This window comes from Hirundo rustica, chromosome 8 (assembly GCF_015227805.2).
Source record: "Hirundo rustica isolate bHirRus1 chromosome 8, bHirRus1.pri.v3, whole genome shotgun sequence".
NCBI classification, from domain to species: domain Eukaryota; kingdom Metazoa; phylum Chordata; class Aves; order Passeriformes; family Hirundinidae; genus Hirundo; species Hirundo rustica.
In genome coordinates, this window is record NC_053457.1 from 35819626 (window position 1) to 35842027 (window position 22402).

The following is a 22402-nucleotide window of genomic DNA, read 5'->3' on the forward strand; positions in this document are numbered from 1 at the left end:
TTATTAAAGGAAACTTTGACTTTCTAATCTACATGATGTGTCCGCAAATCTACTTTTATTAGTATAGATAATTCAGACAGCAATTTTACCTTGGTCAGAATAGGATTTCCCATAAGATGTCATTTTTTCCCAGTCCCAATTTGAGATGAGAATTGGACATTTCAAAGCAAAATACGCAAAATGACAATATAGGAACCTTAAATCAGCAGTAATAATTGCTGTAACATTTAGGTTGCTCTTTCTCCAAGGAAAGAAAGATAAAGCTTCCTGGCCCTTTATGAGGTCATGCAGCAATGGGTCACCTTTGCCTGGTACCACATGGCAAGAGAGGTTCTCCATGTCCTGCACTGCATGAAATACCTCTTCAATCTGCAGCTTTACCAGGGAGGCTAAACTCGTTTCTTCTCACACAGAGGCCAAGAGTGGGAAGGGAGCAGGATGCAAGTTCTAGAAGTGACTGAAACACTACCTCCTGTGAAAATTTTATCATCCTATCTTCACCTTATTAAAATCTAATCTCGCATTACTGCTTACACAAGAAATGTGTTAGGATGTAATTTACAGCTCTTTTCAAGCCTTCACTAGGGTCATTATGTGTAATATTTGAATACTGTTAAGGGGTTAAAACCAATTGTATGAGAAGAGATTATAGGATCTTTATCACATGTTGTTTATCTGATCAACAGTTAACAATTTAAGACAGTATTATCCTAGTAAAAAGAAGATTTGTTTCAGATACTGACATAAACATCTCCTCATAATAGTGGCTTTTCATTTACTGCGTTGCAATGTACCATAAGCTTAAAGGCACAACAGCTTCTTTGTGTCTCTCAATAATGCCTGTCCAGAGTGATGTCAGTCAATTTTTGACCTATACAGTCTGATGTTATTCTCAACGATCATGGAATAGATTTTTTTTTTTTTTAATGAGTGAAAAGTATGCCAGTGAAATCCTTGAAACTTACCATATTTCTTTGTGGCGTCTTCCTCTGGAAGAACAAGGTGTATTACCACATGGACCTTTCTGTGAAGTCGTGTTTCCTCTGGCTTCTGCTGGTTTTTGTTGTTTTCTTTGTAGCTGACTTTCCACACTTTTGTGTAACTTGCCCTTTCAGTGGGACAAATAAACACTAACAAATAGCACTTTCTGGTAGAGGTGGGAAAAGAAACAGCATATATGAAACAGCTCCCTGGTAGGAGCAGATTCTGAGTTCAACCTCTGTGATGGCACTTCTGGGGTCTCATTTAAAAAAGTGTTTGACAGATCAGCTCCCTTGTTCTCCTTGGAAACTGTTCCTGCAAGGAGGGAAGGAAGGCTGTGGGGTGGGCCAGGGTTCATTTAGAGTGCACAGAATGCCTCGGAGAGGATTCCCACTCCTGGCAAAGCTGTGGTGGTACTCCCCATCCCGAGCCGAGGCAGTTGGAAGAGGCAGCACGCTGACCCAGTACCACAGAAGGATATGCTCAGCCTCTGCTGCTTTCCTGTCATAAAAGGGAGGAAATCATCTTCCTGTGGAGAAAGCATCTTCCTGAGCTCCTAGTGAGGCACATCTGCTCAGCCCTTTGCAGGCAGGAGCACAGACTGAGGCCCCTGCGCCCAGTTCTGCCACGTGGTTCAGTGCAGGGGGGCTGTTCAGTAGCTGTAGACGATTGCCATCATCTCCTGTCCTGCTCTGAGCACAGCAGACAGCTCTCTGACAGGCAAAGGCTGCTAGTTTGCTCTCCAGCCTCAGGAAGTCTGGCATGGATTAGGGTGCACCGCAGCTAGTTGCCTCCAGCTCTGGTGCTCAGGGTGTTGTGGCAAGCTGCTGCATGGCACTCAGATCCCCTTGCTCCCTTAGAGACAGGAAAGAAATGCGTGTACTGGCAGAGCTCCTAATGGACATCACATTGTGCTTCTAAAATGCTACTTCTAGATTATTTTCATTCATATAACCCTAATGGTTCCCTGAAAATTAAACCAGATGTATTTTTTTGTTTATTTTCAGCTGAATGCAGTGTAACCAAAGTACTGTCATTAAGCTTGCAGAACACAAACATGACCTGAATTGAGTTGGACTTTAGTGTGGATCCTGTATTTCCCTCTCAGTGTAATTTGGAGCTTTTTTAGTCACGGAGTCTCTGCAGTGCAACCCCTGAGGTGCTCTTGGAGAAGCATCTCCAGATTTCAGCTGCACTGCTGTCTGTCTCTTCCCTTCAGTGGGAACTGTGGGAATATCACAGGAGGTGGCACTGTGCTACCCCGTCATCACCGGCTTCAGAGCAGAGTCAAGCGTGTGCTAAATGCGTGAGCGACAGCAGCTGACCTTAAGCAAGCCAAAGGCCCAGAATATACAAGAGATTTAAATTAAGATTGCCAAAGTGGGATGGAAATTTGTTTTTCTTCTGTCTGCTGAGTATTTTACATTATATAAAATGAATACTAGATGATAATTGCCAGTATGGCATCTTGTATTGATTTAATTCAATAAGCAACTTCACCTCTACCTTTTGCATGCACTTGCCTTAAAATATATGCATTATGAAGGCAGTGATTCAAAGTCTTTAGGAAATCAATACCTAGACAGGATTCTGTTCTTCAAATATTGACAGCAGAATAACTCTAAGAAACAATGACAAACAATAAAAGCAGGGTTAGACAAAATGAAGGCTGCAATTCTTCAGTTGTTAGGCTATGCAGAGGGCTCAAACTGCTGCCTGATGCTGCATATTGAATGCGCTTCAGCAAACAGCTGACGTTGGCCCTTTGCTCTCAGTATTTCTGGTGAAACCTGTGACCACTGAAATAAAAGCCAGTTTCTGCCAGTGTTTCCTATACAGATGGCTACTTCACCCGATTTTTTGACGGTAACTTGCATGGATTTCTTTCAGCCATGTGTGTGCACTGGGAAGATACAGAAGGGTATATATAGACTGTTATCCCACCTTTGATCATTTCTCTAGAACTAAATGGAACTTGCACTGAAGCTGGTGAATTACAGATTTTTAACTGATCAGATCTGTGTACTAGTTCATAGTGGGTTTGTAGTGGGAATTTTAAAAACCTTTAATATGGGCAGCTCAATTTCCTGCACACTGAGTGTATCTCTCAGAAGTTAAAGTATGTCCTTTATGGAGTAAAACATGTCACAGTGCAAACTGCACTGGTTGCTTAGTTGATGGCAGTTCTGAAATCACATTGTTGTAGGTAATTCAGCACTGCACTACAAGTAATGCCACATTATTAGCACTCATGCAGAAAAAGCATTCTTTCAATGCCATTCAAAACCATAGTCTGTTTCGGTTGTCTCACAGAAATATCTGAAGACAGTCCAAAAATTCTGATGGATATAAATTCTCTTTCCCTTAGGTGTGGAAGGCTTATGAAGGGTAGCTCCTTACAGTATTACCCCGCTTGTAAATGTCATTGAAAGTGTCATCAAGACTTATTTTTCGTTTCTGTCCTTTATTTTTTGCGGTTTTAACTAGTGCTGAATTTCACGAGGATGCCAGTATTGTAGCTGTAAAAGGTTCAAGAGTTCTGTTCACACCTGGAAGTAGAAAAATCATTAAGCTTTTCCCTGAATGTACTGGAAATCTCCTAAACTTGACATATTTGTGTATAATTTAAAAACTAAGGAAAGCTTTGAGCCACCAGTGCCTGAGTGATGTTTTCTGGTAGATCAGTCAGGAAAAGGAATTTAAAGAGTAGGAATGGCCGATTGCAATTGCCCATCTGTAACCAGCAGGCTTGAAAGTTGGTTTAGAACAAATTGGCATACCTGGGACATTACAGAATTTTAGAAGAATGAGTTTGTTCCTGTAGTTAAGGAGGAAGAAAGGAGGAAAGCACCGAGCAAGGTTCTCAGTAGCTGAAGGCTCATTAGCTTGACATTCATTTCAGACAACCTAATGCAAGAGTTGGTAATGAGAAGAAAATTGAGAGAGGAAATGCAGTCACAGAACATGCCTGAACAAGGCAATTTATTCTGAGATTAACAACTTGGATGAAGGTGTTGAAGTGAAATCAAGTGGACCTATGGGAAGATGCGTTTGTTGAAAACATCAGAGTTTATCTTTGCATTTGTCTGTGTTGCACATGCAGGAGCACCAAGGGGTCAGTGGCAGAGTGCTGGGAGACACCAAAGGCAAACAGCTGAATCTCAGCTCCCACAGCAATGCCATGGCATAATCATTCAGGCATCTCTAGGTGAATTTGTTGTAATGGCGTATTTGACTTTACACGTGGCTGCTGAGCCTGCGTATTGAAATCCATTGCACACCTCCACTCCATGTATTGCAAAGTCATGGTTTGGTGTGGGAGGAGAGCAAGGCCCTCTATCCCCTCACCCAGACACGGGACCAGATCTGAGTGCCAGGGTGGAGTTGTTTTCAGAGCTTGTAGGGCCAGATCTGCTGAGCCAGGCTTCCTTAGAAGTCCGCTCCACTAAACTCCGACAGCCCTTGCCAATAGGTCAGAGGGTTTCCCAGGAGTTTGCAGTCAGAAGGCTGTGGTTTCATACTTTGCTGGGTTCACAGCAACATCCCCCTTCCTTTTGTGTCTAAGTGATGTTTAGAAGCTGCTAACAATTTAAAATGAAAAATCATACATGGGGAAATCAGCCACAGTGATGAGTAAGTGGTTCTGTTCCTGGAGTGGCTGCCAGAGGAACTGGTGAGTTTCCTGTGTGTTACCAGGATGTCATGCCTTCCTGAAGATTTGTTTTAGTCAAAGAGGTGCCCTTTATTTCAGTTGAGGATTAAATCGGTGCCATGTAGGATCTGGTATGTGTGATTAGACTAGGCAAATGCACGGTCACTTCTGGATGGAGTTTCAACCTGTAATATCTTAAAGCTTCCTGATCAGACTTAGATATCTTCACTCTCAGCTTTGTCATTAAAATAATTCCTACTGAGTTTGATGCTGGTGGAAAAACATTCCACTTCTTTATTTCTTTACTGTGTGAGTCTCATTGATGCTAATAACTATCAAGTTAAATCTGCACCTGACCACAAGCAGCTGATGGAACATTCCTTTTAGCCATCCACTGTATCCCTGATAGAGACAATCAATAGGTAAAATCTATGCAAATGAGTGGAGTTCAAGTGAGGGCTACCCTAAACAGGACTTAAGCTATGCACATGCCTTTGTGCCAAATTTTTCAGGGTTTTTTCTTCTGTAATGAATACATGTATTTTGTGCATTGGAGCATGGCACAGGGCCTTTTGGATGGCAGGCTCTTCAAGAGAGAGGAAGAGAGTTTTAATCACAAAAGCAGAAACTTCAGTCAGAGGAATGATTCCACACTTTGTTCCGTTTGTAAATGCTGCGGTTTGGCTTTTGTGAAACAGAACCCAAGTCCAATTCAGGACAGCGCTTTAGGTATTCTTTCCATGGGGCTTTTTGAGTCTGAAATAGTGCCCGTGAAAAGAACAGGAGATTGAACATAATTTGTTCCAACAGCTAGTCTAAGATTTTTTCCAATCAAGATTCTTTCAGCATATTCCTCTTTGTTGAGCTGTAAGCAGCTTTTAAAATAATGGCATTAGCCTATATTTCAGGGCTTTGCTGGGTGTTTCCAGCTCTGGTGATTAGTTACAAGAAATAGAAATGCCTGTATTGTAACCTTTTAATGGCTATGGGAGACTTGTAAACTAAGTTGAGATTTAAGCAATTTGTAGATTTCAAAATGAGCTGTAGAGTTCATTGAGAAAGAAAAATGCATCATTGAAATTCATGGTGCCACTTGGGTTTTCTTAGCTGAGATTTATCAGTGAAAGCCATATTGCTTTCCCTTTGCCTTTATTTTAAAGCTCTTGAATACATTGTTTTTAAGGTCCATTTCTTTTACAAGCTTTTCCTTTCAGCTTGCTCAGGGTATTGGGCCCTATGAACATCTGTTTGTGCCTAAAATCAGCCAGGACCGGGACTGTACCCTGCCTCCCTCCTCCCCTTTGTTTCCAGAGGCTATTGTTTCCGATTTCATGCTATCAGAGGGGCTGCATGTTTTCCTGTGTGAAGTTGTCAGAGAGATAAAAGCGCAGGAGCAGGGTCACATTTCGAGGGATGGGCATGAAAAATTGGTAAAATGTATCTTGAGGGCCACCCACAAGACTTGTCTGTAGAAATTCAGAAATAGAGAGTAGAATTGTCATTTTAAAATAGTGCAAATTCCAGAGTGGAATAAGTAGTAATGAAGTAAGTGTTTAACTGGCAGAAATCTCTTGGTCACATTTACACTCGGTTGACTTATTCCTGTTCGGTAGCTTGAGAATCTCTAGTTGGACTTTGTTACAAAGAAAATACCATCATCTTCATTGTGGTGCCTGCCATGTCCATTCAGTATGACAGGGAGAGGCCAGAAGATTTAAAGCCCGTGTGTTAGACCTTTCAGCCATCAGAGTGCACTGAGGAAATGAGAAGCAGTGCTGGAGGTTTCTGCCTGGCCAAAATTTTCAGTGCAGAATCATTATGATTACTTGTATGATACAAGACTTGCAAGGAGTACAGTGAGGATGATGATGGTGATAGAAAGACAAATAGTGCATCTTAATTAGCCTAATGAAACACATCTTCCAGTAAAGAAGCAGGCTACTATGCTGGTTTATAATGCTGCAAACCATGATCGGCCAAAACACACTTATTCTTTTGTTTGACGTGAGTTGCAGAAGTGGCACCCTGGTTTGGAAACATGCGGAGTGGTTCATGTGGTGGCAGGAGGGCAGAACAGCCGCAGTCACACACAGCTCAGCCTCTTCCCCACCTGCAGTAGCACGGCAGGAAGAGCTTGCAGGGGTCTTACAGGTGCTCCTCTGAAAGGACTAAGCAGCCAGGAAAGAGTTGTGCCTGTCCCTCGCTTAGTGTCAGTGGAACCAAAGCAGTGCCTTGCTAGTTTGTTTATGATTTTAACTCTTCACTTAGGTCTCTGCCAGGTGTGAAATGAAGAAAATGGTTTAATAGTACTGGTTTAGGTCAGGGATTCAATAAGATGGTTACTTTTGAGGCTTGTAATGAGGATTTTTTTTAAAGCATGTGATGAGCAAACAAACGAAGTATGTAAGTTGTATTTTCTCCAAGGCAACTGATGGATAAGGGGTGCCAAGCAAGGTGTTATCTTGCAGCCATATAGCTTCTGAATTACTAAGTGAAATACTAATATGTGATACACTAATAAGTGATTACTAATATGATATAAATCAGCCCAATACTGGAAGTTTAAGGAGATTATATTTTCTATAGGTTTTTTTTTTCTTTTTCCAAAGAGAAGTTAATTATTTTTTTCTTAAATGCATAAATTGTTTGTAATCTAGTATGACAAACTAAATATACAGTCTGAGTTTTGCTGAATTTAGCAGCACTTTTGGCTATGGAAATTCAGCAGGGGAATACTAATAAGCAGACTTTTTTCCATTCTGCTCATATAGGAGAAAAAATTACTAAATGTGCTTTGGTTATTGTTGAATTTATAGCTTTTATTAAGTAGTATGGTTTTGTTCACAAGTAGAAATAGAAGAAAGCAGCAACACTGCAAAGTGTGTAACAGTTGTGTAGATAAGTTTAAAGAAGACCACTCTGTGAGTATTCTTCACTTATTGGCACTCATATTTTAGCTTGCGGTGACTTTGCCAGGGTTCTGGGTCCCACAGCAGGAGTGGCCTGCTGGCACATGTCCCGTGGCACAGAGGGACCTGCCCCTCTGAGTGCCAGGCCAGGGTCCTGAGAGGTTCCAGTGTGGGCAGGGCTCCCCTGAGGGTCCTGCCAGCCCCAGGTGCCCTGTGTGTGTGTGCTCCTGTGTGTCTGTGTGCTCCTGTGTCTGTCTGTGTGCTCCTGTGTGTGTGTCTGTGTGCTCCTGTGTCTGTGTGCTCCTGTGTGTGTCTGTGTGCTCCTGTGTGTGTGTCTCTGTGCTCCTGTGTGTGTCTGTGTGCCCCTGTGTCTGTGTGTGTGTCTGTGTGCTCCTGTGTGTGTCTGTGTGCTCCAGTGTCTGTCTGTCTGTGTGCTCCTGTGTGTGTCTGTGTGCTCCTGTGTCTGTCTGTCTGTCTGTGTGCTCCTGTGTGTGTCTGTGTGCTCCTGTGTGTGTCTGTGTGCTCCTGTGTCTGTCTGTCTGTGTGCTCCTGTTCAGGTAGGCAGCAGAGCACACACATCCTCCTGTGAGGAGACATCTGCGCAGGAAGTCCCATCAGCACAATTCCAGTTTGGAGGGGAAAAGGATAATCTGTAGCTTCCTCAGCATGCTGACCACCATGTTTTCATGTCTTTCACCGCTTCAAGTATTACTTGAAGAACTTAAACACTGCTGAGAGCATCTGTTGCTCATCTTAATGGGTATAAATTCTTTTTAAAATCACACTTTCTAATGCCAGCGGTCTTCTTTGGCATACCTGTCTAATTTTGGATGGGTTAAAGAATTTACATTGTTTAGCTTTGTCTCAGAAGGGAAAAGAACAAAGGCTAGAGTAAAAATTAATAGCACATCTTAAAATCTATTACAACATCTCCCTTTTTTCTGACCAAAAGTGAGTGAAAGAGGCCTCTCTAGAGGAAATAAAGAAGTTATTACAACTTCTACTTTTTTGTAGAGTATGAAAAAGCTTTCTGTATGTTAAACAGTCTTGTGGACATCTGGCATGATTGGTTTTAATCTGCTGACTAAAAAGTCAGGATTAAATCTTGCTTTACACCTCTTTGTATTGCGGTCAGTAAAGTGACAGAGCTGCCCTGAAACAATAGCACTACTTATTCCACCCAATATGCCATGTGGTAGATCACCCCCTTTTTCAGCACCACTTCTCTGCAAAGACAATGAAGCATCTGGTGGGGTTTTCCTGTGTCCAGGATATTTTTTGTCAGTAATTTCACTCAGCCGCTCTGCTTAGCTCTCCCTCGGTGCTACTTTTTGAGATGGGGTTTGCCAAATCCAGTGGCAAGAGGTCAGGAGGCCAAAGTGATGAATTTTTATGTGCCTGTTCCTTGTGTTTCTGCTCAGTCATGATTCTTTGCGCGCTGTGCTGCCTCTGAAAGGGAGCCACAGTGAGCAATTTGTCCTCCCAGGCTGGGGAGAATGGGGAGGCAGATGAGTTAAAGTAGCGTGTACGACTGCGGACAGAGCTGCGCACAAATGTTTTCTGATGGCGGAACAGAATCCTCCTGTCACTATTCAACGCGAGAGGGGCTTGGGAGATTTGTAGCCTGTTGGCTTTCGATCAAGTGACAAATGAATTTAACAGCACTTAAAGATACAGCGGAAAGAATAGCACTTGACAAGCCAGCCCCAGCTGCGAGCTCTAAAATGATGCTGCATTAACACTTCTGTACTCATGTGTCTCGCATATTTGAATCTTGGTTTGCTAAACAAAAATAATTTCATCTCTGTTTCAGAAACTCTGTTGAATGGACTTTCTGGTTGTTTGGGCCAGTCGGGTCCCATCCCCTCTGGGGGGGTCTTTGATTGTTACAAGCAGGAGGACCCTGGTTGCCTCATTTCTTGCAGAGCTTTCTGTCCTCAGTGGTGCCCTCAGTGATGGGGTCGAATGAGCCTGGGATCAGCATTCATTGCAGGGTTAAATCCTTTTGGGTCCCCAGCCAGTGCTGTAAGTTGCTGTTCCTGCAAGTCGTTCTCTGATCAGCTGTGCCCCTAGCTGGCCAAGAGCTGTTGGTCCCAAGCCTTGACCCCATCACTGGAGCCCACGTCCTAGGGGGCCTGAACATTGCTGTACTGCGCAACACTTGGCTCTCACACCGTCACAAACCACACCAGAAGGAACTCAGAGCTGCGTTACCAGGGTGCTGAACAGAGGCAGTACACAGAACATGCCACCCTGTTTCCTCTCTCCACGCTGACTGTTCTACCCCACAGCTGTTTTTATGTGATGCCAGTCTTCGTTGGGTATGGGGTGTGTTCACATGCTGATCTGTCAGTCCATCTTAATGTTCATCAGGGAGAATATAGCAAATGTTGGGTACCCACCTTGCACATTATTTTACAAAGATATCATTCATTCATTTCATCCAAGAATATTTATTTTAATGTGTGAATACGAGCTCCTGGAAATAGGTGAATTCCATGATGGCCTGAGTCTTGTTGAAGAAGCATCAGCCTGCTGGTGGGCAGTGTTCCTGGGGACAGCAGGGTGCTGCAGCAGCCAGGTACTTGGCACCTGCACGACCACAGAGGTGGGAGAAGGACAGTTCAACAATTCCACCTCATGGCTCTCAGATCTGTTTGAACATAACTAGCTATAAAGGATTATTTGAATTTACAGGCTGCTGGACTCATACTCCATTTAAGAAGTGAGTAAAGCAGCAAATGATGGTGAACCAGACAGGAAATATGTCAATGAGAAATTAATGAGATATGGCAGGATAAAAAGGAGTTGAGTCAAAGAGGCTGGACAAACAAAACAACAGGGGAAAATGCAGTAAATAAATGGTTCACAGGCTGCATCAGGAAGACATCACCTGGTCAGCAAAGTTTTAGTCTCACCATAACACCATGCAGCATGTTTCAGTTATCAGCACAGTGAATTTTGTATTCCCAACTTATTCAGGTCTGGAAACCAGAAGCAGTGACCTGAAAATTATTTTCCTTCCTGTTACATTTGTTTCCTTAAAAAATAAGCTTAACTTGGAGGAGTTTTATTGGTTTTTTCCCCATAGAGAAAAAACAGTGGAAGAACATGGACATCTCTTCCACTTTGCTGTACATGCTCATGACCATTGTATGAGCATTCCATTCTGCGGGATGGAAGAACCCATCCCGTCCACGAGGGCACCCATCCATCCCACCATTGTGCTTAGGCTTAGCAAGAGCTCAGGCCCAAACTGCTGGCAGCCCACAACACACTTGTGCCTCATGGAAGTCACTTACCTGTTTCACGTCTCAAATCCCATCTTCATTAGGGGACTAAGGATTTTTTTTTCTGTTTTGCATAATAGGAAGAAGAAAAAAGTTTTTTATTTCTTTAGTATTTCTAATTTTGTGATAAAAAGTATTCAGTGCCTGCCTCAGGACATCTAGATCTTAGGTACATACATAACTGATTTCAGAATTGCCCAACACTACATATTTTAAAAGTCAGCTCCCAATTATCCCTGCTGCTGAGAGTCTACTATGTGGAAGCCAAGGGTCACACTCTCCAAAGGTTAAGCCTTGAACTTGAGCTGTGTCACACCATTGATCATGTAAAAACCTCCCCATTATTTCAAAGGGCAAACTCCTGAATTTACTCCATTTGGCAGCAGTGCTTGGGAGTGTTTCTGGGCTTGCTGTTGGTTCTGAGCTCAGGTGGGAGCGTGGAGCCCTTGACAGCGGCCCCGGCGCTGGCCATGCCGTGCTGTGCTCTCAGGTGTGTGCTCCCTGCAAGGCTTGAGGAGATCGAGGCTGACAGACTCCAGTGACTGCAAAGCCCAGTGCTGCAGGTGAGTCAAGAAGAACCAAATAATTTTCTTAGGTGTTAGCTTTAATTTTTTCCTACTTGGTGTTCCTGCTCCCATGTTTCATTTCTTACGGCTGTAAGAAACTATGAAGTTTGGAGGCAGCAGAAACACAAACACCATCAGTGCAAACACAGGCAAATGTTACCACTCAAAACAAAGGCAATTGCAAGGCACACAGGAGCAGATGGGGTTCACAGGCGGTTTTGCTTTTAAGATGAAAAGAAATAGAGGTTCTTAGTCTGCAAGTTAGATAAAAGCAAGCTTAGCTATAAGGAGAGAAGCTGCATCTTATTTCGTTCCTCCTGAATTCAAGAGAGTGGGGGATTTTATGTTTCTCTACAGAAACAGATTTACATCGCAGATTCTATGTGCTTCATCAAGGTCTTTGCTGAACAGAAACAATATACCCAGTCCTCTGCTTGGTCAGCTGTAGTGGCAGAGTGGCAGTGCTCTGAAGGTTTCCAGCAAGGAATTTCTCAAGCTGGCATTACGGCATGGCCAAAGCAGAGAAAATAATGGAAGATAAGTAACAGACATCTGAGCAGATCTGAAGAGGATCACACCTTCTGGGACAAGGCATATATATTGCGTTTATGCAGAGAATTTCCTTAGGAACAGTTGGACTGTCCCAGTTTCTATAATTATGAGAAAGCAAATATTTCTCATTGAATACTCCCTCAGGACTACTTGACATCGAGTAGTAATGCAAAATTATTTAGAAGGATGAACAGGATGAGGGAAGGGATTTTTCTGGCAGATTGCTTCCAGGTTCTAGATCTTGCAGTGCTGTGGGTTTATCTGGATCTGATCAAAGTCCTGAATGCGTATTATTGATGTCTGATGTCAGCAAGTGAATTTAAACTGAGGCCTTAAAAAGTGAGCAGGGGAGCCCTTTACCTTTGTCCACAGAGACACTGCACTGTTCAGACAGGTGCCAGACAGCTCCAGGGAAATCATTTGTGGATCACTGTGTAAATGCTTTGCTGAACTCAGGCTTGTGATCATAGTCAGCAAGATGAAACGAGAGAGTACAAAAAGGTGTGCAACCTGACCAGGGAGACAGAGGGAGAAAGTAAGAAGGTAATCAGCATGCAGGGGAATACAGAAAAGGAGTTCTAGCCTGATCTGTAATCTTGGAGAATCTGAGAGGCAGAGGCCTTTTGGAATTAATTCAGATTCTTTTCTGAAGAAGAGAATTAAAGAGAGCCATCATTGCCACCGGCTGTTGGCACAGAGCAAAGCTGCTGAGGCCAGAGGCCACAGTCAGGAACCTCAGGGCTCCCTCCAGACCTGGAGAAGGGCAGGCTGTGCCACCGGCACATGGCGCTGAGCCACCGCTCAGGCACCGGGCCAGCTGTTCCAGCTGTGAGCCCGTCCCTGCCCTGTTCCAGCTGTGAGCCCATCCCTGCCCTGTCCCAGCTGTGAGTCCCTGCCCGGGCCGGCATCTGCAGCAGTGCGCTGTGGTAAGCCTGGCCCACTGCCTCCTGAGCAAACACGCCCAGGACGCGCAGTCAGCGCTGGCAGGGATGACTCTGTGAGAGCTGGATGGTGCTTTGGGCAGTGCCAGAGCAGGGCAGCGACCCTGAGTGCAGGCAGACCCTGGCACGGTACGCTGTGTGCCGGACAGCGGCCGTGCTGTCCCCTGGACCCTCTGCTCGCTCAGCACAGTGCCTGAAAGGTAAACAGGGGCAGTTTGGCATTGCCTGGTGGCACACTGTGTCATGAATTACCAGTTTCTGAATGAGAAAATGCATCTTACAATTAACCTAGTGCTGCTGTGAAATTGTGACCAAAGGAAGGCAAGTTGTTTCCAGCAGGGATCATCTGTTTTAGGGAGGCAGGAGACCTTTGGGACAATGGGAGCCTGAGGATAGTGTTTTAGTGCTAAGATCTTTTGGTCACAGACACCACCCAAAGAAGCATTTTAAAATATCCTGGAATATCTCTGTGCCACAGTTCGGTTAGGGGGGCTGCGTGGAGGGGACCGGAGCACTCCCACAGGTTCTGGGCAGCTCCTGGGCCAGGCTCTCACAGGGGTGGGATTGGTGCTTCTTTAACCTACCTGTGAGGTTAAATCAGTCCTGACATGGGTACAGGCAGCAGGGTCATGTCAGTGGTAGTGGTGTGCCCTCAGAAGAGGGGCTGTACACAGGGCACGTGAGCAGTGCCACGAGACAGGAGCAGGGCAGGGGTCTCGCTCTGCTGCCACCCAGCTCCTCTGCCACTGCCTCCCCCGGGTATGGGCTGACTCCTCCGGGAACATCCAAGGAGAAAGTCATTTTATTGGTACTTTAAGTGGATTCTCATTAATATTTGTTTGTGTTTGTTCTTTATTCAGCTAAAGCTTATGTCACTGCTGAGTTCATTTCCTGCTGCTGGAAAGTGTAGTAGCTGTTCTGGGATATTATTGCTATTTGCACACAGTTAAAGTTAACGCAAGGTAATAGGTAGTCTAAAGGATATTTTTTTCAATAGAAGTGTATGTCCTCTCTGATAGGGTTTGGTTGCTGTATCCTGAAGATTGAGCCCTGGGATGCCCTTGATTTTTGCAGCAGCTCTGAAGCAAAAAACCCGTGTGGCTGTGAAAAATCAGCTATAGTAAGCCCTCATTTCAATGGCAGAAAGTAGAATTTAAAAAGTGCGGTGTTACCTGACCTGCTGCTAAATGCACAACTCTCACTGACTCAGAAAGTGACATGTAACTTTGTTTTTCTCAATTGCAAATCTTACTTCTCTGGTGTCATGTGACTTGGAGTATTTGCTGTTGTATTCCCAATATCCAGGAAGTCGTGTCATCTCCTCAGAGGGAAGGAGGAGCCCGAACAAGACAGATGTTCCTGTTATTCCCAAAGTAGCAAATTTTTTACTTCACTGAGTATTTCAAATACAATTTGCATCCAGATAATAATAATAATTTTAGACAGTTATTATCCTAATTTAGTAAGTGTCAGATTGATTTGGGGTCTTGAGCAGCATTTCAGAAGTATTTCACTTTCATAATTAGATAATACATGTATGTCTGTTTTTCTGTCCTTCCAGAATCCAGAGAGGATTTTTTCCAACTGGAAAAAAAACTAAATATCTTAAATTTAGTTCATTTGGTTGCTCCTGTGCTCAAGACCTTATTTCACTTGGCTCCTGTTAGTCTTCAGACTGCACTTCTCTCCTAGCACTCACAGCCATGAGCACATCTGTACAGCTAACTGCAAATTCCAGTGGCAACTATTGCTGAACTTTTTTAATTGTAAAGGATCAATATATATATTCTATTTTCCCTTCTGATTTTTAAGTAGAATTCAAAGTAGTAATAAGTCCTAAGAAGAGTATTCAAGTAATAGAGATCAATAGCACACATCTTCAGCACCAGTGGACAGATGGATTAGGACAGGATGAGTCTGTAGGTGTTTCCCTCCCAGCCCCCAAAAATTATTGAGGGACTTACAAGCATGTAATAGCTCACACATCAGGAAGTGGACTCAGAGTCTAAAGGATGTTCAGATGGCAGGACTGTGGAATCAATAAAAAATCAGCTGCAGCTTTCAGCTGACCAGGAAGCAGTGGTGCAGGCCGCAGCTGTTCAGAGTTCCCATATAAACACAATTTAAGTGTATGTTATAGACTGTTGGTTTATGTCTGTAACAATTGTTTTAATGCCTGTATCCCTATGTATGCAGAAATGCAGTCTTAACCACTTCGACTTGTGGTGTATATGGGGGAGCAGGTTTGTTATGAGGGTGTGTTTTGAGGGTGTGTTATGCTGTAAATCAACAGCGTCATTCTGAGAAGTGCCAAGTTTAGAAGTACCAGATTCGTCTCTTGTAAATATAAAAAACATCACCTCCTAGCTTTGTGTAACAGGACGTTGTTATTACATTCCAAGACTGTTGTCAGGAAAGTTGTTTCTGTGTTTTACAAATCACTACACATAAATTATCGCAAAGGGTTTTTTCAAAAGTGCTACAAAGCATCTACCTGTGTAGAGTATGGGAAAACAGAAATGAGATATGGCTGTGTTTGCTAGGGAGAGGCTGGCCACTGAGCTTCCTCACAGCTCTGAATACAGCTGTCCTGCAAACTTTTTAACTATATCTTGTTTCCAAAGGAAAAAAGATGTATTTTTTTTAAAAAAAACCTTATGTATGAGTTTTGATATCTGGTTTCTCCTCTTCTGCCCTCGTAAAAATATACCTTTGAGGGAATATCCAGGAAGGAACAGTGAGTTTTCATAGCATTTTGATTTTCTTTGCTAGCAACAAAAAATCCCTTCATAAGCAGACTTGCCTAAAAAGGCACATGGTCCCGAAAGTTTTCTGCTTGGGTGACTACGACTGTGCAGAAATTGAAAGGAGGAGGAAAAAAGGAGTGCCTCGGGCTTGTATAAGAAATGAACCTTTGCCTAATCACTTTTGTCTGTGAATAAGGTAACGTTTTGTGTGTGTGAAATTTGAAAGCAATAAGGTATGTGGGTCCTTTCTCTGTATTGGTTCTCAAGAGTCGATCGCGGGGTTTTTCTTTTGGAGCTGTCCTGACGTTGTGAGATAAAGCAGCTCAGGAAAAAAAAAAAAATGTTCTCAAGCAGATGCCTTTAAGAGACAGAAATCATGAATTTGTTGAATTGCAACCACTCTGGGGGTGGCTACAATGACTTTTTGACAGTGACAGTAACTCTGCCGTGTCTTTTCGAGCCCTTCTTTGGCCCATTCACTCTGGAAAGCTGCTTAAGCGCACTTAAGCGCATTAGCATTTGGATGCTCGGGGACCGTATTGACCCTCATTTGGAAAGTTTAAATGAGTGAAAGATGGAGCGATTTGTTAGGGCTTTAGAAACCAGCTTTAGAGAGCTGCGGGTTTTCCGCTCTGGTTTGTTCGGGTGCTTGTTCTAATCTGGTGCGCTGTTTGAAGGGACCAGACTGATTTGTGACACATGAGCCCAAAGCCTCTTTTTTGGGGGCTTGACCCGATTATCTGATCTGTGCTCTGAATTTCAATGACCCGCGCGGAGGGAGCGGGGTCGGGAACGGCTCGCCGCTGGATTACCTCCCTAGCTCTGTATGGACACAGATGGCAGAACGGCCGCTGCGTGTCTGAGCAGACAAAGGGGGCATCCCCCCGCCTTGGGTGCGAGGGCAGGTAGGAGTCTGCGCTTAAAGGGGTCCCGGAGGTGCAGCTCTCACCACGGTCCAGCGTGCCTCTCCTCCTGCCAGGCAGGGTGGCGTTGAACCAGCATGTGCCCGCCCTTCTCCCAGGTCTTCAAAAAACCACCTTAAAGTCCTGCAGAGCAGCTTGAAGCTCCCGCAGAGCAGCCCGTGCCTGTGCCTGTGGGTCCAGTGCTCCTTCTGCCGCTGAAACCTGTGACTGCACAGACGTCTGCAGCTGCGATGGTGCCGCAAGTGTGCCCAGCGTTTTAGGGTAAACACAGAGTTAGATGGACATGACACTGCTTATGGGGAGGGAGGAAATAGTCAGGAAAAGTTTGTCAGAAATGGACATCATCTGGTCGGTGAGATGAGGAATCAACACCTGTTTCATTCACAATCATGTAAGAAAAATAGCAGATTTGTGGTGTTTTTACCAAATCCCATTCCAGTTACTTGCTAAAAATGAAAGCACTCAACTCACTGCTTTTTATTTGTACTGTGCCAGTAGGCGAGGGCCTTTATCAAGGATCAAATTTTTATTGAAGGGGAGCAAAATGTCCATTGACAGATTGTTCCCATTCTGGCACTGGGATCCTCAGCTGAGATATAAAGTGTTTGGAAGCAGATGGATTTTTGTTTAAATACATGTTTGGCATGTATTTCTGCCTTCAGGAGAGGGTGAGAATGGGGAAGCAGAAGTGAGCTGTAGTTCATGACGCTGTGTCTGGTAGACACTGCACCTCTGATAATGAATCCAAACATAAGCATTTCTGTCTCTGAGAGATAGAAACGCGCAGTAGGATGTGGAAGTCTGTACCATAGAATGTATTTATCTTACAAATTAATATTATGCAAAACGAAAACCTTTTGTCTGGTTATTATGAAAAGGAATGGGGTGAGCAGAGCAGGAAGTCACCTCTTTGCCTCTCCTTGACTCAGTTATTTTCTTTAACAAAAAACACTTTCCTTAAGAACCTCTGGCAAAATCAGGTTTTATTCAGGACGGTCTTTGCCAGTATCCATATCCAGGACTGTGCACAGATCCTGTCGGCAGCACGTGCATCAGCAGCACCCATGGATGCTGAGTTGCCTCCCAGGTGTGGGAGGTAAAAAGTTCAAAGACATCTGTGTCTTTGAACGATGCTCAGTTTGAACAATTTCCTCAGTTCTGCTTTCTGACCTTTTCCTGGTGGTTCCCAGCAGCCAGGCAGTGGGGCACGGGTAGCTCTGCACCACGTCCAGCAGCCTTGCCCAGGCAGGGAGGCTGCAGAGCACTTAGTGAAATGTGCCCAGCTGACAGTTCAGGAGGTCCCTACATTTCAAAGCACTTAACACACTTAAAAGCTTCGCTAACTGCTTTGCTCTAAGTTTTCACCTGCTGCCATGTGGTGGAGCCTGCCCTTTGAGCAGGCCATTTCGTGTTATTCCCCACTACCTGCGGAACTGGGTCCCAGCCAGGCCAGTGGCCAATGGTTCAAGGCCCAACCCTTGCATGGAAATTCATACCTGTGTGCCTGATAAAATGTTGGTTCATAATTTGTGTTAGGCACCCAGTCCTCAGAATCTAGAGATGTGATTATCTCTTACTTAAAAGAAGGAATTTGCTATGCAAAGTAACTGTGAAAATTGCTGTCAGACTGTGTAAACATTTCTCAGACTTGCAAAGTGTACTTGTAACATGAATTTACAGGGCAGATGTTTTTGCAAACAAGGGTTAACTCACAGAACTGTAGTGTTAATGTAGTTATCAGCTCTTAAGAACCCACACAAAACCTGGTCATTATCTGTAAGCAGTGGTTTGGAGGATGTTTGCAGGTAACGTGTGATACAGCATACAGTGATACCTGTGAAAGAACCTTTCTGCATGGTACAAGCTGAATGACTATTTGCCTTTCCTGATTGATATTTTCTTAATATTGCCTGTTTCTCTCCAAGTGGTAATTCAGTTTATTGTTTCAAGTCCATCATGAGTGGAAGTGACTTAAATTAGCAATATCTTGTACTTTGACCTACAGCAAATTATATTAAGGGGGGGCATTGAAGATACATCTGTTGGTAATGTTGAGTTAAATCTGGTCTTCTCTTGCATATCAGCTTGTTTCCCTTTCTCCCCTTATGTTTTTCTTAGACACTATGTGCAAAGGCCACAATGCAGACCATCCGGGCAGCTGACACAAATGAAGTAGTCAAGCTAATATTTCGTGAATCTGATAATGACCGAAAGGTAAACAACTTAATGCCCTTGGCACCCCTATGTAAATAGAAACAGTGTTGAATGTTCACTTTCTTTTCTACAAAGCATGAATATAGTTGTTCCAAACTGATAATGTAAAGGGAGGGGAGGATATAGATTGTCACACCTAATGCTCAGTTAATTGGATCTGTTTAAGTGATTGCCAGCCAAGCAAATGGGCAAGCTGACAAGGGGCTTTGGACATGTGGAAATGCGTGGTTTTTAAAGGGCTGCGTGCCTCTGAAAGGGTCACTGCCAGCAGCTGGGTGTCGAGTCGTTGAGTCCAAGAGCTTTGCTGACCTTTCTCCCTCTTTTTTTTTTTTTTTTTTTTTAAATTTAGGTTATGCTGCAATTAGAAAAGAAGCTCTTTGACTATTTTAATCAAGATGTATTTAGAGATAACAATGGCACTGCGGTAAGTTCATTGCTAAACCCTTTCAAAGGAGTAAGTTGGGAACTCACATACAAATTGTGTTTCTCTAACCAGCCCTTTATCCTTATCTGCCCTCCTGTCTGCAGAATGAGAAGAGATAATTCAGCCAACACAATAACTGCTCCAGATTTGCTCATCAGTTAGCCAGTAATATTATGTACAGATTCTTAACTTTGGCATGTTCACCTTCTTTTTTATAGAAAAATACTGTAAATTAAATGTACATAACGATTCACTTTTCTTGTCTGTCCTCTAGTCTGCATTTCTTCAAGCGCCCTGTTTTTTCTTCCTAGCTCCTCATTGTGCATCACACAGTATCTTAGGAAAAGCCCTTAAATGCAAAGCCCTTCTGAAAATACCTGAGTCTTCTAAGTGTACAAAAATACACTAGAAACGCAAGAGTAAGTAGAATAGCAGTCTCAAGCTCTGCAGCAGACTGTCACTTGTTTGGACAAGCATACAGGGTTTCCCAAGAGGACTAAGCAGACAGGGGACACTAACACTCTGATAAGGACTCTGAGGCTTCTGTGCAGAAGGGCATCATATTTTCTTTAATATGATTTTATTTCAAGTGGTAGCCACTTCATTTTGGAAAAGCTGTGTATCACTGCTTGCAGCTTCCTCCATTTCATCCAGGGTTCCTAGGAGTTCTGTATCCAAGGGATCACACAGAGACCCCTCTTCCCCAGCTCCCAGTTGAGCTGCACTCTGTACCAGTCGTGCAGCGTGCCTGCTCACAGGGCACGCTGCTGCTTTGTGCCCGGGGATGGGCTGTGCATGGATCCATGGCTCTCCGCCTCCCTCCTCCTCTCTCCTGCCCACGGCTCATTCTCTCCGTGCTCACAGAGAGCCAGGCTGTTAAAGGGCTGTCTGCAGGGCTCCAGGACATGGAGGGCAGCTGAAGCCTTGGCACCCTCTCTGATTTTAAGTTGGCTTCACCTGGGAGATTGATTCCATGTGAGAATCTGAGATTTCACTCATCTGTTGAGGTCAGAAGAGTTTGATGAGTAAGACCCCTGAGGGGTGAAGATCTGATTCCCCTTCTAGCCCTTGCTGCAGTCCCACAGCGTGGCTCTTGGGCCTGCGTGCTCACTGTGAGAGGTGCCTCTGTGGGTGACGTACCTTCAAATGCACTTACTGTCAGATCACTTTGGGGTTGTTTGGTTTAAATTCACAAGGTGAATGCATCCTCGGGAAATACCTAACGTTTCTTTCACTGATGTTTTGCAGTTTGGGGGGGCATTTAATTCAAAGCAATTCCTTTTAATCACATTCGTGCCTCAGATTTTTCTGCTATGTGTATTATTATAATAACTTTTCCATTTTTTTTTTTTAAAAAAAAAACAACTAAAGTATTTGTCATTTTGTTTTTCCCCAGTGCGTTCCTGAAGTTGTGTAAAGCTGTTCTTGGTGCTTGTTTGCTATGTCCTGGTGGTATTTTGGGTGGCTGCTGCTTGATTTGCATACAGGGCTGTGGGGTGTGAAGATACAGGCAGAATCCCACTTAAACACATTCCATTTCAAAATCAGTAGTCATTTCTTTCATGCATCAAGAAGTGGGAAATCTTCCAGATCAAACATGGAAGAAAGAGATAAACGATATAATGAGCCATTGGAGATAATCTAATCTTCATGGTCTAGTTAAACACGCAGCACCATGATCACTAAAAACAAACTACCTATCTAAAACGATAAATGTCTCTGTGCCGAATTCAACCCAAAAAATCCATCGCATCCTTCATCAACCGCCGGTCTTGTACCAGCCTGACAGAAATTTAATTCAAGCTGGCTCCTGAAAATAATTATTGTATTTTAAGAGTAGTAATCATTGGTCGGGACATGATTGAATATGTCCATGCCTATTGACTTTTTCTATGATTTATAGCTTTGTGTAGTCGATATTCCCATCGAAATTGTATAATTAATTATAAGTGGGGCTGTCAGGTCTGCAGGATGGAGTGCCCTGATGAGTATTTGGGAAGATTAAATTTTCCTTAGCTGTACCAATGCAAGGCTTGGGAATTTTCACAGCACTGGGGCTGTTGGATAAAGATGTTTTCTGTGTGTTTAGCAACTGCTTTAGCTCAAAATCCATTGATTTTTCCGAGGGTATTTTTTTATCAGTGCCGTGTCTCTTCAGTAACATTGGAATGTGTACGGATGTGACAAGGCCTGACAAATATTTATTATCAACAGGCTACTTTATCATTGTCCATACACAGTTATTCCTTCCTTTTTATGTTGTAATCAACAAAAAGAATCTTAATATATATTTATAAAAATTATTCTTTTTTTGAAAAATCTGATATAGATACGAATCACCTGTTTAACAGAAATTCGGTTTGAAATGCATACTGTAATCCGTCGGGTCTAATTTTTCCAAACTAATCCGTAGCTTATTTAGACTTATCTGTATTCCAAAGTTATCTTAGCAATTACCTATATTGATTACCTCACAGTGCAATGACTGTTCTATATCATTGTATTTCAGAAAGGAACACCCAGATTTACCCAGTTCTGTGGTGATAGGGGAAAAGATAAAGCCTATCTGAAAACAGCTGTTGCAATAATGCAAAACTGTTTTATTATTTAATTCCTATGTTCTGAATTGTATGTCAGAGTTGAGGTCCTTCAGGCAGAGCTGGGTGTGAGTCCATAAGCACACAGAGCTGTCCTGTGTGGGTGTGTGGGGAGGCTCTTACAGGGGAGCACTGAGACAGGTGGGCAGGAGGAAGTGCAGCATGCAGAGTTCCACCGTGACATCAGACAGGTCCCAGTGTAAGTTGTTTCTTTTCAACTAGCAAAAGCTCTGCATTTTTGACCTGGATGGCAGGACACAGCCAGGCTGTGCTGATTGATTCCATGGTGTCATCCTACTCTGGGAACTTGCCCATGAGTGGTGGAAAAGCACAAATGAGGCTTCTCACACCTTCCCAGAGGCAGCAGCCCCTGTCTGGGAGCCACCACCGTGCCCCCATTGCCCCTCTCTGGTCCTGCTCCTCCTCTGCCCAGCAGGTGCAGAGAGTGCCCTGGACCCCGCATGGATTTCCTGGTGGGGTCTGCGGTGCTGCCCATGCTGCAGAGCTCACACTGGCTCGCCAGCATGGCGCTCACACAAAACATGGTTGTACCTTTGGATTTCCAGCCCGTAAGTGATAAAAATCAGTGCTTCCAGGAGAGGGGCA

At 43.7% G+C, this 22402-nt stretch overlaps 1 protein-coding gene across 2 annotated transcripts in view; it reads left to right on the top strand.

The window, feature by feature from the left end:
* INPP5A (inositol polyphosphate-5-phosphatase A) overlaps positions 1-22402 on the top strand; it is a 182094-nt gene that overhangs the window by 132117 nt on the left and 27575 nt on the right. For both annotated transcript variants that reach the window (XM_040071218.1, XM_040071217.1), the window contains exons 10-11: positions 18680-18775; positions 19125-19199. In XM_040071218.1, coding sequence (XP_039927152.1) covers positions 18680-18775; positions 19125-19199 — 171 coding nt within the window. The remainder of the gene's footprint in view (positions 1-18679; positions 18776-19124; positions 19200-22402) is intronic.